The 18,878-nt window shown below is 45.8% G+C and overlaps 1 protein-coding gene across 2 annotated transcripts in view; it reads left to right on the forward strand.

Annotated features, from left to right (window-relative positions):
- The first annotated feature begins 232 nt into the window (after positions 1-232).
- Positions 233-18,878, forward strand: part of NOBOX (NOBOX oogenesis homeobox) — a 30,730-nt gene continuing 12,084 nt past the window's right edge. For both annotated transcript variants that reach the window (XM_034440417.2, XM_034440418.2), the window contains exons 1-5: positions 233-493; positions 4,802-5,539; positions 9,810-9,916; positions 10,475-10,596; positions 13,784-13,905. In XM_034440417.2, coding sequence (XP_034296308.2) covers positions 322-493; positions 4,802-5,539; positions 9,810-9,916; positions 10,475-10,596; positions 13,784-13,905 — 1,261 coding nt within the window. In that variant the 5' untranslated portion in view covers positions 233-321. The remainder of the gene's footprint in view (positions 494-4,801; positions 5,540-9,809; positions 9,917-10,474; positions 10,597-13,783; positions 13,906-18,878) is intronic.

Genomic DNA, 18,878 nt, shown 5'->3' on the forward strand with positions numbered 1-18,878 from the left:
TGCAGTATCCTTCTCCCAGGAGTAGGATGGGAATGGAGATTTTGCAATATCCTTCCCCTAGAGTAGGGTGGGAATGGGGATTTTGCAATATCCTTCCCCTGGTGTAGGATGGGAACGGCGAATCCTTGACCCGTTGCCAAACTCGCCCACCCACCTGTGCCCGGGAACGGGGCTGCGAAGAGCAAAACCCCCCACCTCCTCCCCACCCAGCCGGGCAACCTCTCCCGTTCCGCGCTGCTAGCCGGGAGATGGGCGTCTCTCTCTCTCTCTCTTTTTTTTTTTATTCCACCGACCGAACATCTGGCCGGCCAGGTGTCTTTAATGAAGCCTCCCGGCTGGTCCGTTCCGTCCTCTGGCGCCTCCTGCCTGCGGGGGTCGCATCTCGCGGACTTCCCGGCGGCTGCTGCTGCGCGCACGCGGAGTCCTGCGCAGGGAACCGGGATGGCGATGGACGGGCTGGCCGCGCAGCAGCGGTTCCCCCAACAAGACGCGGGTAACGCGGAGGGGACCCTCACGACTCCCCCTGTTGCTTGCGTGGCTGCTTTACGAATGGTTGGACGAGGGGGCGCAGCTGCCTGGCTACCCGGCTGCCTTTTTGGGGTGGGGTGGGGTCCTCCCTCCGTCTCCCCCCCCCCAAAAAAAGACTCCTTGAGCCCCCCACTCCTGCGCCCGTCCCGTTTGGAAAGACGCTTTGGCTAAGAACCCCCAACCCCAAAACTTGGGGACCAAGTTTTGCGCCCCATAGCAATAGCGTGGGAAAGGTGCTCTTGCTTTGCAACGGGGAGGATCCTGTGTGGAAGGGTCCCACAAGAGCTGAGAGCCAGGGGCTGTGGGCTTGCACCCCCTCCCACCCCCGTGGCAAGGATCCGGGTGGGGTTGGCTTGCCTTGGGGGGGGGGTGGGGGGGTTGAGGGGTGGGCTGGGTTTCCTGCCCCGTGTGAATCCCCCCCTGCCACGCCTTCCTTGCAAAAGAATGAAATTGCAGCCTAACTTTGGGAACTCCCGACCAAAAAGCGCACAAAGTGGTTTGTTGGGGATTTAAGCCCCGATTAAGCCACAGTTTAGAGTGATGTGGGTGAGCGGCAGCTCTCAGGTTTTTGGGAATGGAGCCTTGGCTATCCTGGTTGCGTTGCAAGAAGGAAAGCTTTTCCTTTCCTTTTCAAAGGGGATTAAAAAATTAAGAGTGTATGTGTGCATAATTGTAATGTGCAATTATATGCCTATAATTGTTTATTTTTTTAAAGGGGTGCAAGAACACATCGGAAGCGTTTGAGGGGTGCGGGGTATAGAAAAGGTTGGGAACCCCTGAATTAGAAGGACGAAGAGCAATTTTTTGGTCTCTTCTGTGTACAGAGCCAGGAGGAGGAATAGCACTTTAGACTTATATACCACTGTTTGTTTGTTTGTTTGCTTGTTTTATTTATTTCTCTCTCTCTCTCTCTCTCTCTCTCTCTCTCTCTCTCTCTCTCTCTCTCTCTCTATCTATCTATCTATCTATCTATCGGTTCGATTTATATGCCGCCCTTCTCCGGAGACTCAAGGTGGCTTACAATGCCGCCCTGAGTCTCTGGAGAAAGGCGGCATATAAATTGAACTAATAAATAAATAAAATAAATGCATTAAGCAATAGCCTTCATACTTTTGTATATACCTGCTTAGTAGGGCTTTCGCCCCCCCCCCCCCGCTCTAAGTGGTGTTCTTTTTTATTCCCACCCCACTCTGGGGCCAGCCAGAGGTGGTATTTGCCAGTTCTCTGAACTACTCAAAAGTCAGTTTATTGCCCCCATAGTCCAGGTCCTCATTTTACCTACCTCGGAAGGATGGAAGGCTGAGTCAACCTTGAGCCTGGTGAGATTTGAACTCGCAGTAATTGCAGGCAGCTGGCAGCTAAGTGCTACTTAACAGCACTTTAGTCCGCTGCACCACCAAGGCTCTTTTACAGCGCTTTCTAAGCGGTTTATAGAGTCGTCCCCCCCACAAAAAAAATCTGGGGTTCTCATCCAAGCCAGGATGTTGGTTGGCCAGTAAAATGCAGTCTTTGTATCAAGCGTTCTGTCCCATGTGTTCCCTACAGTTGCATTTTCTGAGTTTTCCCCCTTGCATGGACTTCCTGCAGTCCTCCTGCAAAATTTCCCCTCTTTCAAGGGAGCCTAGTCCTCTGCCCAGTGGTGAAATCCAAATTTTTTTAACCACCGGTTCTGTGGGCGTGGCAGGGAAAGGATGCTGCAAAACCTCCATTCCCACCCCACTCCAGGGGAAGGAGACTGCAAAATCCCCATTCCCACCCCACTCGGGGGCCAGCCAGAGGTGGTATTTGCCAGTTCTCTGAACTACTCAAAATTTCCGCTACCGGTTTTCCAGAACCTGCTGGATTTCATCCCTGCCTCTGCCATTTGGGGTCCCTGAGACCTGCAAGCCATGGTGGATTTTAAGGTTAAGGGTGGCTCTCTAAGAACGTGATGGCAGACAATGTGCATTTCTACGAGACCTACGAGACCGCCTTCTGCCACCAGTAGCCTCTCACCGACCAGTACGCTCCCATAGAGAGGGTCTTCTCAGGGTGCCGTCGGCCAAACAATGTCGACTGGCGGCCCCCAGGGGGAGAGCCTTCTCTGTGGGGGCACCTACCATCTGGAACGAGCTCCCCCCAAAGATACGGAGGATCCCAGATCTGTGTACCTTCCGTCGCACGCTCAAGACTTTCCTATTTCATCAAGCTGGCCTGACCTAAGTCTTTTCCCCTTTTTAAATGGAAATTTTAAATTATTGGGGTTTTAAATTTGTTCAGCCAAATTATTTAATTCGTTTTAGTTTATTTTAAATTTTGTATCTATATGTTTTATTCTATGGCTGTTCACCTCCCTGAGTCCTTCGGGAGTAGGGCGGTATACAAATTCAATAAAATAAAATAAAATAAATAAATAAAGCAAGGATCTAGTCCCACGTTCTTAGAGATACACAAGGTCAGTGAAAGTAGTCCTCAACTTACAATGATCCACTTAGGGACCGTTCAAAGTTACAATGGCACTGAAAAAAGAGCTCTGGAACGAGCTCACCCTGGAGATACGGAGGACTTTCCGCCATGCCCTCAAAACATTCTTATTCCAGCAGGCTGGTCTGGCCTAACCTCCCTTTTAAATTGTTTTAAATTCGTTTTAGAAAAAGGGGTTTTTTAAATTTGTTCGTGGACCAAAGTGTTTAATGTATTTTAAATGGTTTTTTAACATTTGTATTATGTGTATTTTATCTCTTGACTGTTCACCGACCTGAGTCCTTCGGGAGGAGGGCGGTATATAAATTTAATAAAAAAAATAAATAATAATAAATTTCACCGTTCCAGGGTGACAAAAAAAGTCAACAGGAGGGCTGCATCCAGATAATCCAAGCTCCCATCCCTGCTTTATATGTGACACCTATATGCAATGCACATAAAAAGGGTGGAGCTTCAGTCATATGGGCCCAACAGCCAGTCGATCTTGACTGGCTCAAGGTGGACTCAGCCTTCCGTCCTTCCTAGGTCGGTAAAATGAGGACCTAGGTTGTTGGGGGGGGCAAGATTCTGACATTGTAAGCAGTCCCAGAGAGTGTTGTAAAACATGGGGATGGTCTAAATCAGGGGTCTCCAACCTTGGCAACTTTAAACCTGGTGGGCTTCAACTCCCAGAATTCCCCAGCGAGCAAAGCTGGCTGGAGAATTCTGGGAGTTGAAGCCCTCCAGGCTTAAAGTTGCCAAAGTTGGAGACCCCTGGTCTAAATGCTATTGCTGTTCAGTTTCTGTTCTGTTCTGACTCTAAAGTTATTTTTTCCCCCTAAAGATTGTGCTTTTTGCAATTTCATCATTAAATGTTTCAATCAGAGTTTGGGTTCCTGATAAGGAGATGGTTTAAATGTGAAGTGCACACACGATTTTGGCCGTATCTCGGGACAAATCACAACATGTATTGAATATACCCATGTTTCCCTGAAAATAAGACCTCCCCGGATAATAAGCCCAGTCGGGCTTTTGAGTGCATCTGTTAAAATAAGCCCTCCCTGGAAATATTTAAACCCATGTGCAGCCGGTACCTGCTATTTCCTCTGGTTAGGGTTAGGGAGACAGAGCTGGAAATCAGGTAAGACGGCAAGAGGAGCCCCATCTTGCTCCACGCCCCCCAAAATAATAAGACCTTCCCAAAAATAAGGCCAAGCGCTTATTTCAGGGTTCAAAAAAATATATAAGACAGGGTCTTATTTTCAGGGAAATACCGTATCCCTTGAGGTTATTTTGACCTTTCCCAGGGTAGAAATCCATAAATCGCATTCCCAAATCAAACTTCCAAACTCAGTCCATGCGGCTGGGACAGGGGTCAGCAACCTGCGGCCCTGGAGCTGCATGTGGCTCTTTCACCCCTCTTCTGTGGTTCCCTGTCACTCAAAATATGTGTCACAACCATCAATGTGCGATACCCGCCGGCACGCAATTTATTGAGCTTTTCAACCCCCCAGTAGGCCAACCATGGATAAACCCCAAGAAAAGAAAATTTTCAGAAGAAAATAGAACATTTAATTCAACTACATATGCTAGTTTTGTGGCCGCTCAAGAAATAGGCAGGCACCGGAAGGGTTTTTGTGACTCCCGGTGTTTTCTTTTCTGTGGGAAACGGGTCCAAATGGCTCTTTGAGTGTTTAAGGTTGCAGACCCCTGGGGTTAATTCACTTGGTCTTTCGTCGTCTTCTACTGTCTTTCCACTTTAGAATTTTAAAATTGAAAATGTGTTTGTTTGTTTGGTATTGATGATAACATGAGGTCCTTTCTTTATTAGTGTACAAGGCCAAATTTAAGGAGCCGGAAGAGAGAGGAGCAAGTGAGTCACTTCTGTGCACAGAACAATTGGCTTCAAATGAAAATCTCATGAATGAGGTTAGCACTCAAAGCAGTATTGGCTGCGTGGATCACGCTGAGACCCTTGGTGATCCACCTGGAAAGATCCTGAAAAAAGAAGGGAGCCCTGAAGTTTCAAAGGAGGAAGAGGAAGAAGACGGAGAGTACTATCTAGAACCCAAGCCGGAATCCCATCTTGCACCGCTGACGTCTTTAGATTCTCATCCGCTCGCTTTCTACCAACCTTCCAACCGAACAGCCAGTTTTAGTGACATAAACACTGAGCCTCCAATTTCCGAAACTGGACATAACCAAGACTTCGTCCATCTTTCCGAATCAGAAGAAAAAATAGACTTGGGCAACTTGAATGTGACCGAAAAGGAGATTATAAAAAAGAAAGCCAAGAAGATCTTTGCAAGGCCTTCCCAAAACGCTTCTTGTGTCGGGCTGGAAAACGAACAAAATCCAGATGTCAACCAGAACCTCAATCCCACACGCAGGTCAGCCAGATGTGCTACAGCAAGTAACGTCAGCCAGCCGCCTTTCAGGCACTGTTCAGCGCTGGTATCCAAAGGTGACGCGGCTGGAATTCAGGATCGGGAAGATTCCGATTTGCTAGAAATCGCCAAAAAACCTGTTCCGCCTCCTCGGAAGAAAACACGAACTTTCTACAACGCTAGTAAGTTACAAAAAATCGATCGATCCTTGAGTGGTTTGTGTAATTTGGTACCGCAGGCAGTCCTTGACTTACGACCGCGATCGCGCCCAAAATTTCAGTCACTAAGTGAGACGTTTGGTGGAACTTTGCCCCGTTTTAACGACCTTTCCTGCCACCGTTGTTAAGTGGATCCCTGCAGTGGGTTAAATTAGTAACAAAAGCTGGGAAGGGAATCTGGCTTCCCCTATCGACTCTGCTTGTCGTAAAAGGGGTTCGCGTGACCCCAGGACGCTGCAACCGTCATAAATATGAGTCAGTTGCCAAGAGTCTGAATTTTGATCACGGGTGGCTGCAACTGTGGTCGTAACTGTGAAAAATGGTCATAAGTCACTTTTTTTTCCAGTGCCGTTGTAACTTTGGTCGCTAAATAAGCTGTTGTAAATCAAGGACTAGTAAGCCTGACTAAGTGGCTCAGTGGCTAAGATCCTGAGCTTGTGGATCAGAAAGGTTGGCAGTTCGGCGGCTCGAATCCCTTGTACAGGTCTGCGTGGTGAGCAGGGGGGTGGACTAAATGACCTCCAAGGTCCCTTCCAACTCTGTTACTGTTAATCTGTAATCTCCCATTTAACCTGAAGATCTTGAAACAAAGCCCCCGTCCCCTGGTTTCCTTGGGCATTTTTTGGTTTCTTCTAATTTCCAGGTGTGCATACTGAGTTTGGTGAGCAGATAAAAAGTAGTGTTTTGTCTCCTTAAGTCATTAGTAGCAGCCTTTTCAAACTGCTTGAATTAATTTTGGTTGCAAAACTGATTCATTACCCAGATTCCTGTGCAAAATGATTTCTTCCCAGCCCGGCCTTGACCTTGTAGCTTTGGAGAAACTAGCAATCACTCCCAGCCGCACAAATTCCCACCTAGGTGGCCAGTAAAAAGGATCTATTTAAAGGAGCTGGAAGACGGAAGGTTATCTTCTCCTCTCAGCTGTTTAAATTAGGCAGGTCAGGAAATGGGCCCCTCTAGGATTTCAGAAATACTACTTTATTGTTATAGGGCAGGAGTCTCCAAACTTGGCAACTTTAAGACTTGTGGACTTCAACTCCCACAATTCCTCCCCCAGGTTTTTTTTTTCCCCTCATGCCTTTGTCTTTCCCAAGAGTTGTTTAATTTCCTTTAATAATACTTTTAATAAAAAGGAGTCCCTGCAGATTTTACTCCGCAAGTCAGAGTGGAGGTGCACATCTCCATTTCAAGGCCATTGAGTCAGCGCTGTCGGAAGACATTTCTGTGATCATGTGGCCAGCATGACGTCATGGAGCGCTGTTTCCTTCCCACCAAACTAGTACCTATTTATCTACTCGCGTTTGCATGCTTTCGAACTGCTAGGTTGGCAGGAGCTGAGGCAAGGACGGGAGCTCACCCCGTCCACGTGGTGCTCGGGTCTCGAACCTGAGCTGCCGGCTTTCCAGCCGACAAGCCTAAAATCTTAACTCTTGCATTATTCCTTTATCAAGGTTATCTTTTCAAGAGCTGCTCTCTTGCCAGCTTTAGCTGCCCCTCATTGTGAGATCTTTGTGCCATGGGGCATAAAGGGAAAGAAAAATATGGTTCTTGGTGAGATATGTGTGGGTGTTTTAAAATCAATGAATATTAACACATATCATTTTCTTACTTATAGCTTTATTGATTAGCCTATAGCAGGGGTGAAATCCAGCAGGTTCTGACAGGTTCTGGAGAACTGGTAGCGGTAATTTTGAGTACTTTGGAGAACCGGCAAATGCCACCTCTGACTGGCCCCAGAGTGGTGTGGAAATGGAGATTTTGCAGCATCCTTCCCCTGCCATGCCCACCAAGCCACGCACACAGAACCGATAGTAAAAAAAATTGGATTTCACCACTGGCCTATAGGCCATATTAAAGCACAAGGTTCAGACACATGTCACCAATAAAATCCAATACAAACAATTTAAAATAAGAGTAGGGTAAAATACAATAGTTTATAGGATAAGATACAATATAACTTAATACATAAGTATGTAAAATAGAATAAAATGACATAAAATTATATTTCGGTGTTGACCCCAATCAGTCCCACGTATGCAGATCTTAACCGAGCCATTTTGTTTAAATACTGTTCTGTGTTAAATGTTATTTTCAGGTTTTGGCCGCACATAAAGTAAGTTATTTTGATATGGGGGTCCCAGTGGGTCCTTCGTTTCTGAGGTACCTGAGAGAGGTACCTGTCTCTCATGGGACTCAGTGGCTCAGTGGCTAAGATGCTGAACTTGTCGATCGAAAGGTCGGCAGTTCAGCGGTTCGAATCCCTAGTGCCGCGTAACGGGGTGAGCTCCCGTTACTTGTCCCAGCTACTGCCAACCTAGCAGTTCGAAAGCCCGTAAAAAATGCAAGTAGAAAAATAGGGACCATCTTTGGTGGGAAGGTAACAGCGTTCCGTGCGCCTTTGCAGTTTAGTCATGCCGGCCACATGACCATGGAGATATCTTTGGACAGCTGTGGCTCTTCGGCTTTGAAACGGAGATGAGCACTGCCCCCTAGAGTCTGGAATGACTAGCACATACGTGCAAGGGGAACCTTTACCTTTATCCTACCTGTCTCTCACCCCCTTATACAAGCAACAATCAAATAGAATGTGAGTCAGGTCTTCTACCTCTCCGCAAATGCAGAGATGCTCATTATAGGGCCGTGATGGCAAACCTATGGCACGGGTGCCACAGGTGGCACATGGAGCCCTATCTGTGGGCACGCGAGCATTGCCCTACCTCAGTCCAGCATGCATGTGCGTGCTGGCCAGCTGATTTTCAGGCCTTCCTGGCCCACCGGAAGTCGGGAAACGGGCTGTTTCTGGGCTTCCGGAGGGCCTCTGGGGGAGTGGGGAAGGCTATTTTTGCCCTCCCCAGGCTCCTAGAAAGGCTCTGGACATGGGGAGGACAAAAAAATGGGCCTACCAGCCCACTGTTCCATCGCGTGCCAAAAGTGGGGGGGGAGTAGAGGGATCACACGCTCATGCGTGGGGGGACTTGACGCATTGAATTATGGATGGGGGCACGCGCACGCACAATCCCCCCCCACTACCCCCACTTTTGGCACACAACGGCAAAAAGGTTAGCCATCACTGTTTTAGGGTATAGAATGGAATCTCCCATATCTGACCATTGTGTCAAGCTGCTCGAATCTCGCTCGTGTAAACATCTTCCTAAGATGTTTTGGCAGTTGCAACTTCAAATAGCTTCTACTTGAAAAGTACATTTGTATTTGCTCAGCCATTTCGAGTTACCCACCTTACTAAGGTTACCGATATCATTTTGTGCTTCTATATCCTGAATTCTTTTGGGCAGCTCTTTTTTTTTTTTTTTAAACGTTCTCCTGTTATGCAAGAGACAGGAAGGCCACAGCTTCTTACAAAATTTGCTAGTTTGGTGATCCAGGAGATTTGTGATTGTAATTTTATTTGCTCTAGTAGACATAACTTGGGGAGTCTATTAGTCTCCATTTCATTGACTTTGCACCAGTAGTTATATGCTCTAATTTTGGATAGTGCTGTTGTGACCCAGGCATACTTAGTCATTACAAGACACAATTAGTCTTTTTCTATCAAACAAACCTATTTTATTATAACAGCTGAGAATTACTTCATTCCCAGCTTAGTCCAAATTAATTCCAAAAGAAGTCCTTCAGAAAAAGCCCTTCGGGCTTATCACAAACCTTTGTCTTCTTTGGCACCTTGCCAAAGGCCTTTCTTGGCAAAGCCCCATGAAGTTCAGAAACAAGAGACGCCAATTGGAAACAGATTTAGCAACGTTGCTTTCCTACAAAGAGCCCAAGAGCCTTTGCTGCTCTTTGAAGCCTTATGGGAGGGGCCAGTCATCTTCTGGCCTTACTCCCGAGTCGTCCTTTTTGCTTTAGCTGCTCTTGCCTTCTGGCAGCTTTGCACATGAGTGCACTAGGAACAGGCTCCTCCTGTTCTTCTGCCTCTCTGCTATCTGCCTCTGGAGGGTCCGGAATCTGTGCATCACTCCCAGATGGCTCTGGCCCCATTTCTGCCTCCGACCCAAAGCCTTCGTCCGAGCCTTCCCCAGACTCCAGGACTGGCCCATGTCCCTCCCAAATCTCGTCACTGTCCAACTCCACTGCTAGCTCCGCGGGCTGTGGCAGACCACAGCAAGTGCATGAATTGTATGAATTCCCAATTTTCAAGCTTTCCCTAACTGTCTGGTTATGTTTCTTTTCCTGGTTGCTTCCTCACATTATTTTGTTAATTGATTGACCTCATTTCCAGTACAGCTACAGGAACTGGAGAAAACATTCCAAGAAGACCATTATCCTGACAACGAGAAGCGCCGAGAAATTGCTGCTTCAGTTGGTGTGACACCCCAGCGCATTATGGTGAGTAGAGCAGCAGAAAGATAGAACCTAGTTATCCAGAAATGTTGCGTCCAATATTTCTGTACCACAATCCAGAGTTAATCATTCATAAAGCAAGGATCTTGTCCCACATTCTTAGAGATAAACAAGGTCAGTGGAAGTAGTCCTCAACTTACAACGATCAACTTAGGGACCGTTCAAAGTTACAACGGCACTGAAAAACGTGCTTTATGACCATTTTTTTCACACTTATGACCGTTGCAGCATCCCCACAGTCACATAATCAAAATTCGGATGCTTGGCAAATGGCCCCTATTTATGACGGTTGCCGTATCCCGGGGGTCCCCTTTTGCGACCTTCTCAGAAGCAAAGTCAATGTTGAAGCCAGATTCACTTAACAGCTGTGTCACAAGTCACATTGTTCACCGCTGTTGTAACTTTGAATGGTCACTAAATGAATTGTTGTAAGTCGAGGACTACCTGCACAAATTCCAGCCAACATAGGAGGTTGGATCAAGGGATTGTCCTGTCTGTCCAAGAACTTTCTTTGACTAATCACTTTCACCTTTTTTTCCTTAGGTCTGGTTCCAGAATCGCCGAGCAAAGTGGAGAAAAATAGAAAAACTGATGGTGAAAAACAATAAGAAATACTCCCTTGCTGCGCCAGCTTTACCAGTGGATCCTCATCGAATGCCACAAGGGTGAGAAGATCCTGCCTCTTACTTTCAGGAATGTTGAGGAATATGCGCAGAGTAACCCCTGAGTAGCAAGGATGTGCACATGAGAAATGGCTAAGAGTGATAATGAATAAGCACTGTCAATACACAGACACACTGAGTTGTGATATTCTTTTACTTTTAGGAAAAAGTAAAGCAAAATCCAATAAACAATCCAGGTCATACACAGATAAAGATAGTTAAATTGTCAATCCAGGGATATTCCAAGAACAAAGTCTTCTTACCAGTTGTTGTAGTCATATGCAGTAAAACAGTTCTTTTTGGAGTTGCAAACATGAACAAGTACAGCAGTAAAACGATCAGTAAAACAGTAGAAAACCACAAGTAGCAATGATCAAGCAGTGATCATGCAGAGAGGAGCAGAGATAACAATAAGAATGTAATAAGCATGCAGTAAGAAATAAGCCATGATTCAAGCTTCCTCTTAAGAACATTGGCTACAAAGCTAGCCAATCAGAATGCAGTATGATGCAATACAGCATTACAGTCTTAAAGCTATACAATACATTTTGACTGCAAACATGCATTGATGGTTTATATATATTGTCAACCCAACCAGTTAGGCAATAGCCATTTCCTAACAAGGACATCTGTTGGCCAGGGGTGAAATCTACTTGCCTTCCTTACCGGTTCGGAAGTGCACGCGCCGTGCGCACGCAGACCTTCTGCACATGCTCAAAACCTTAGTAAACAACACATTACTTCCTGGTTAAACCAGGAAGTAACAACACCCAGGTGGGTGGGCGGAGCTTTGCTCCGCCATCGCTACCGGATCGCCGGTAGCGACCGGGACAATCACTACCGAATCTCCCAATCTAGTGTGAACCGGGAGGATTTCAGCCCTGCTGTTGGTGCTTTCTTAGAGGATTTGAAGAGCTGAGAGGTCCTTGGTGCTCTCTGAGCTTGGTTGTTTTCTTGCAGACATTTCATTATCCAAATTAGGTAACATCATTAGTGCTAGTCCAGCGCTAGTCACTAGCACTGATGATGTTACCTAGTTGGGTCACGAAATGTCTGTGTTCTGTCCCCGTTCCACTCACACACCCCCACAGACGGCCTGGAGTTATAAGCCACACGACAAAATTCTTTGAAAATAAAGCTGGCAGCAACCCAGTGGCTAGCTGCCAATTCAGACTTTACTCACACAAAACAAAGATTAGACTGCCAGCATTCCGATAAAACAGGCAGAGTTTTCAACAATACAAGGATTAATCCAAATGCAGTCCGATAAAGCAGGCAAAGTCCAGTAACGCAGAGATCATGGATTATTTCTAGTTTTTGCTCGTCACAAACTGAACCGGCCACCACACCCACATTTATACCCTGTGGGGTGTGGTCCAGTGACTCAGCTAATCTCTGGCACGCCTTCCCCTCTGCTGCGCACGCTTCTCCCTGCGCCTCTGGTGAGGGTCCAGCCAGCACTTATCTCCTTCGTCGCTGTCCACCTGTGGCTTAGGGGACGTGCTTGGCTCTGAGCCTATCTTTTGGCCTTCGGTGTCCTCTGGAGGCATTGCCAGAGAGGAGGGTCCTGGAGAGGGAGGCCTTGCCAACTCCTCTTCCTCACTCTCAGAGTCTGCATCTGTCGATAGCCCAGGTTCAGGCAACGGAGCCACAACAGTCTGCAGGAAAACCGCCAAGCTCAGAGAGCTTCAAGGATCCCTCATTTCAACTCTGAACTGCAAATACTCTCCTTTATTAGTCCTAGAGCTTCCCAACAGTTCATTATTTTGAAGAAGCTCTTTTACTATCTTTAGTATCTTTACATTGCCTCCTTATCCCACCGGCCATATTCTGATTAAGTTTCATTAATCACTTTGAAACATAATCTGTGCTATAAAGCTGGAGCGTAAATCTTGCAATAACTAACTCTGGGGTTCTTGGTGGGGTTCTTGTAGACATTTCATTACCAAACTAGGCAACGTTATCAGTAATTAACTCTGGCTGATGGCATGTTTCTGAAATCTACAATCTCTTCTGAGGTGGTTCTGTTAATGTCACCAGGACAAAATATATATATATCTGAGAGTGAGGAAGAGGAGTTGGCAAGGCCTCCCTCTCCAGGACCCTCCTCTCTGGCAATGCCTCCGGAGGACACCGAAGGCCAAAAGATCGGCTTAGAGCCAAGCACGTCCCTGCAGCCACAGGTGGAGAGTGACGAAGGAGATAAGTGCTGGCTGGACTAATATATATATATTAGTTCGATTTATATATGCCGCCCTTCTCCAGAGACTCAGGGCGGCTTACAATGCATTAAGCAATAGCCTTCATACTTTTATATATACCTGCTTAGGGCTTTTTGCCCCTCCCCCCTGGAGCGGTGTTCTATTTTATACAAAGTCAGCTTATTGCCCCCACAAACCGGGTCCTCATTTTACCTACCTCGAAAGGATGGAAGGCTGAGTCAACCTTGAGCCTGGTGAGAATATCATTGAATCATTAAATCAATTATTTAATTAATTTAACCTCACCAGGTTAAATCTCAAGTCAACCTTGAGCCTGGTGAGAATATCATTAAATCATTAAATCAATTATTTAATAATCCAAATTTAAAAAATTGGCTCTTAAAGGAAACCACAAAGAGGATGCATTTAAACCTTCCCCAATGACCAAATAACTTAATTCTGGTTTGGAACCAAAAAAAAAAAAAAAATCATCCTCTTTTCATGACCCCATAATCCCTTGCGGGTCGGGGTGGCGTCTGAGCAACGGAATGGAGCTGAGTGTTTACTGGCCGGATGCCCTTCCTGTCACCAACGCGGAGTTTTGTTTTTTTTTTTTCAGCAGATAAATTCTCATCGTGTCCAGAGAGAGAGAGAAATATCTGCCTCTACCTAGGCTTGAACTCACAGCCTGCTGATGTGAGGCGAGAGCTCCACCTCTAGGCCACTGCGCCGCTCATTTGGAAGGAAAAAAAAATGCTATAGTAAATTAGGGCACTGCTGTTCTGCTCAGTCCTGCTCAGTCGAGAAGGGTTAGCCTCATTAAAGAGGAAATGTCTTGTTCTTTTTGGGGTGTTCTTCAGGTGATCCCTTAATAAGAAGAGAGACAATTCTGTTTTCCACACTAGACAAGAAAATCCAACGAATCAAGCAGCAGAAAAAAAAATGCTTCGGTGTTGCTTTCTAGTCGTAATGTTTTCCTTTTCTTACAGCACAACTGTGTTGGCTATGGCTCAGCTGTCTGACATGGGAAACCATCAACCTAACACCGTCACAATGGATACTGCAACTGTGAACTATTCTGGACCCTCCATCTCATTGTCCACCTCATCAGGTGAGATCTGTTACCACCTCATCAGTGGAACCACTCATGTTCTCCTTTCTCTAAAAGGCTGCTTAATTTCTCCTCTTAAATTGTTTCAACTCCTACCCTCAAAACGACGCTTATAGGGCACTGCACACCAGAACAACTAGACACAAGGACAGTTTTTTCCCAAACGCCATCACTCTGCTAAACAAATAATTCCCTCAACACTGTCAAACTATTCACTAAGTCTGCATTACTATTAATCTTCTCTTCCTTACTAATATCTATCTCTTCCCACTTATTACTATAACCATGTCGCTTATATATCTCAATTTATATTGTTTTTATCTATTTCCTAGTACGATTTGATAGCTTATTAATAACCTTGATTATCACCGTGTTGTATCTTTTTATTCTCGATGAATGTATTTTATTCTCCTTATGTACACTGAGAGCATATACACCAAAGACAAATTCCTTGTGTGTCCAATCATTTATTGCTGTAGGGCATAATGACAGAATCCTGACAATTCGGCAGAATTTTCTCTTACATGAAACAGAATTAAGGAAGGGTTATCTTGAGTTTCTTTCACACCCTTTCCCAGTTGTCATTTTCTTTCCTCGCTTGACAGCTCATCCATTTCTTCACCAAGGTTGTCTCTGCATTCCTTTATGCCACCAGGAAAACATAGGCTTAGATTGTTGTTAGTTGCGAAGTCATGTCCGACCCATTGCGACCCCATGGACAACGTTCTTCCAGGCCTCTACCTTCCTCTGGAGTCCATTTAAGCTCACGCCGACTGCTTCAGTGACTCCATCTGGCCACCTCATTCTCTGCCGTCCCCTTCTTCTTTTGCCCTCGATCGTTCCCAGCATTAGGCTCTTCTCCAGTGAGTCCTTCCTTCTCATTAGGTGGCCAAAGTATTTGAATTTCATCTTCAGGATCTGGCCTTCTAAAGAGCAGTCAAGGTTGATCTCCTCTAGGACTGACCGGTTTGATCGCCTTGCAGTCCAAGGGACTCGCAGGAGTCTTCTCCAGCACCAGAGTTCAAAGGACTCAATTCTTTGGCGCTCAGCCTTTCTTATGGTCCAACTTGCACAGCCATCCATTGCAACTGGAAAAACCATAGCCTTGACTATACACACTTTTGTTGGCAGGGTGATGTCTCTGCTTTTTAGATATCCCCCCCAAAAAAGGCAGTGCTGAGCAACTTTGTAGGAGATAAACAACATTTTGAATTGGACATTGAAAACTTCTGGCAACTGGTGCAGCAACTATAAAAATAAGTAGTATTTGCCGGTGACAGAATCTATCCACGAAACTAATTTGGCTGTCATGTTATGAACCAGCTGCAACTTCTGGATTGTATGCATGTACGTATTTATTTATATCCTGCCTTTATTATTTTTACAAATAACTTAAGGTAGGGGGAGAATATACCAAATATTCCTTCCTCCTCCTATTTCCCCCAAAATAACCAACAGCTAACTGTAAGAAGTTAGCACCCATCCCTGTCCTAGAGGAATGAAACATTTTGGGAAATATTAAAAAGGCAGAATATTATGTTTCCCTGGATGAGAAATGGAGAAGCATGTTTTAAAGACAAAGCAGCTCCCATCTTCCTGCCCCCACCCTTTGTTAATGGGCCAGAGGCAGAAACTCAATCTTTGTCAATGGACCATCATCTGCAACATAATAGGACCCATCTAGCAACAGAAACTCACCACATGGCACCTGGGAAGATTACATCAGCCAGCAAGGCTAGCTAAGACCCCCACCCCCTCGGAGTCTGACAACCAATCAGGATACTCTTTCTGGGCCCCAGGAAGTTCAAAGCCAGAGAGGGCATAAAATCCGGGGACTCGCTGCTTCTCGCCCCTTTTTCTGTTCAGGAACTCAAGCCGTGTGATCCTGTCCACCATTAAACCATCTTTCCAAGCAGTCTCCATGTTTCCAGTGTCTTTTTCCCCACTTGGAGCTGAACCCAGAAGGATATTTCTTCCTACACAACCAAGCCTAGTGCCAGAGAGACATCCAGATGAGCTTTCGAAGTATTTCAGCTTCTTCAAGTCAGAGAAAGTCAGGACTCTGCATTCTTTTTTTTTTATTATTATTATTGAAAAGTTTTACAAAAAGTTTACATATTTCCCCCCCACCTTCCCTACCTCAACCTCCCCCCTCCTCTTCCCAGAACAAATTACAGGGTATAACCTTCAACAATCATAATCAATCCTAGTCTAAATAATTATGACATTCCACATCTCTTGTTCCTTCAATTCCCTAATTACCCGCTTAGCTTTATTACTTAAAGACACACCAAATATCTATATAATCATTCATAACTTATCTGCAATTTCTTATTCCGGTATTTATTTTGAATATAATCTATCCATCTTCTCCAGTCTCTTAAATATCTTTCATTTGAATGATCCTTCAAGTACGCCGAGATTTTTGCCATTTCCGCTAGGTTTGTAACTTTCATTGTCCACTCTTGGACTCTGCATTCTTACAGCAATAATATATAGAGCCATGAGATGGCACCATAAGACAATTGTCTCGTCTCTTTTAAGGATTCCTGTCCCACGTTTAATCTACCAGTAAATAAACAGAAAAAAAAAAAGGAATGCGGGTGTGCAACATTTTTTTTTTTCTTTTCAGTTTTCCCTATAGGTCTCTCGAGCTTTCTTGCAAAATAAAAATGAGAGATGGGAGCAGGGGTGAAATCTACTTACCTTCCTTACCGGTTTGGAAGTACACGGGCTGTGCATGCACTCGCTTTGTGTTCACGCAGAATTTCTGCACATGCGCAGAAGGTAAAAAACACATGACTTCCTGGTTAAAACCAGGAAGTAATGACACCTGGATGGGTAGTCGGAGCTTTGCTCCGCCATCACTTCTGGATTGCCGAAACCAACAGCCAAGATCGCTACTGGGCAATCCAGTCTAATCCGGGAGCATTTCACCCCTGGATGGGAGGTTGAAAACCGTAGCTTACTTTTGACTGTTGTGAAATTGAGACACCGTTGTTTTCGATGGGTAGGAGAAGTCCCATCAACCAGTTTGCAAAGCACAGATGCCATTTTGTGCTTGCTCCTCGTGGACTGTTGGAAGAAAATGTCCATCTGGGTTCGGTTCCAAGTGGGGAGAAAGACACTGGAAACATGGAGACTGCTTGGAAAGATGGTTTAATGGTGGATACAAGATGACATGGTTTTGAGGTCCTGGGCAAAAAAGAACATGGGGGAGAGAGAGAGAGAGAGAGGCGCAGAGAGAGGGGGGGGGAGGGGGAGAGGGGAGAGAGAGGGAGAGGAGAAGAGGGGGAGAGAGAGAGAGAGGCAGAGAGAGAGGGGGAGAGGGGGAGAGGAGAGAGAGAGAGAGGAGAGAGAGAGAGAGGAGAGAGAGAGAGAGAGGGATTTATACCCTCTGTTGGGCTTTGAATTTGAGCTTGTATTCTGATTGGTTGTCAGACTCCCATGAGGCCATGCAGGAGTAACTTAGTAGGTTGTCTTTTTGAGTCCCAGGCTTGGTTGAGCCTTGCTGGGTGATGCAATCTCCCCAGGTGCCATGTGGTGAATTCCGTTGCTAGGTGGGTAGGGGGCTTTGGGCAATTCCTTCTATGGCTCTTCCTGAAGGAGGTAGATCTTTGACAAAGTGGGGAAGGGCTGAGTTTCTGCCTCCCTTTTAGGGGAAATATTCTGCCCTTTTAATATTTCCTCGAAATATCTCATTTTCTTTGGAGAGGTTTGGGTGCTAACTTCCTACAGGACCAAAAGAATTGGGAATACCTGTTGCAAAAAGAGAAATTCGGTCTCAGTTTGGACAATGCAATTTGAATTTGACCAGAAAACAAAGAACCAATGGGAAAGTGCTGGCCATCAATCTTTCTTTTCCCCCATAGAATTGGCTTATATAAAAAAGCAGTGGATGCTGTCACTCATCTCTTTTTTAAGTAGTTTTCTTGCCTGAAAGGAAGAAAAATAGATTAAGAAACAAAAAGAAAAGGTTAAAAAAAAAAAAAGCCCAAAGAAACTCTACTTCCTTGGGCTTCTCTAAGGAGGCTTTAGCTTGTTATGGTAAACTCATGTTATGGTCCATTCTTCATCCCATCTTGATCATCATCTTCCATAATCCCTTTCCTGGGGTGGGGGAAGAGTCAGGGCAACTGAATGGAGTTGAGTGTTTACTGGCCGGATGCCTTTCCTGTCACCAATGCGGAGTTCTGTTCAGCAGATATATTCTCAGCGTGACCAGGGAGAGAAATATCTGCCTCTACCTAGGATCAAACTCACAGCCTCCTGATTGTGAGGCGAGAGCTCCACCTGTATGTGGAAATGTATGAATTTCATCCTCACCTGCCAAACTTAAACTGCCCCGCTCCATGTAATAACAACAGATTTTTAGGATCGAACTCACAGCTTCTTGATTGTGACATGATAGCAGTGTTCCAGTATTTGAGGGGCTGCCCCAAAGAAGAGGGGGTCAGATTTTTCTCCCAAGCACCAGAGGGCAGGACAAGAAACAATGGATGGAAACTGATCAAAGAGAGAAGCAACCTGGAATTAAGGAGAAACTTCCTAACAGTCAGAGCAATTAACCAATGGAACCGCTTGCCACAAGAGGTTGTGGGTGCTCCATCGCTAGAGGTTTTTAAGAAGAGACTGACAGTCACTTGTCTGAAATGGTATAGCAGTGATGGCTAACCTTTTTGCCATCGTGTGCCAAAAGCGGGGGAAGCGTGATGGGGTCGCATGCATGTGTGCCCACACCCATAATTCTATGTGCCCCACCCCGCGCATGTGTGTGTGACCCCTCCCACATGCTTTCCACGCTTTTGGCACACGGTGGGCCCGTTAGGCCCATTTTTTGCCCTCCTCAGGCTCCAGAGCCTTTCTAGGAGCCTGGGGAGGGCGAAAACAGCATTCCCCACACACCCCCAGAGGCCCTCTGGAGGCCGGAAACGGCCTCTTTGCTGACTTCCAGTGGGCCCAGAAGGCCCGAA

This window comes from Pantherophis guttatus, chromosome 7 (genome assembly GCF_059756535.1).
Source record: "Pantherophis guttatus breed Tessera chromosome 7, ASM5975653v1, whole genome shotgun sequence".
NCBI lineage: Eukaryota > Metazoa > Chordata > Lepidosauria > Squamata > Colubridae > Pantherophis > Pantherophis guttatus.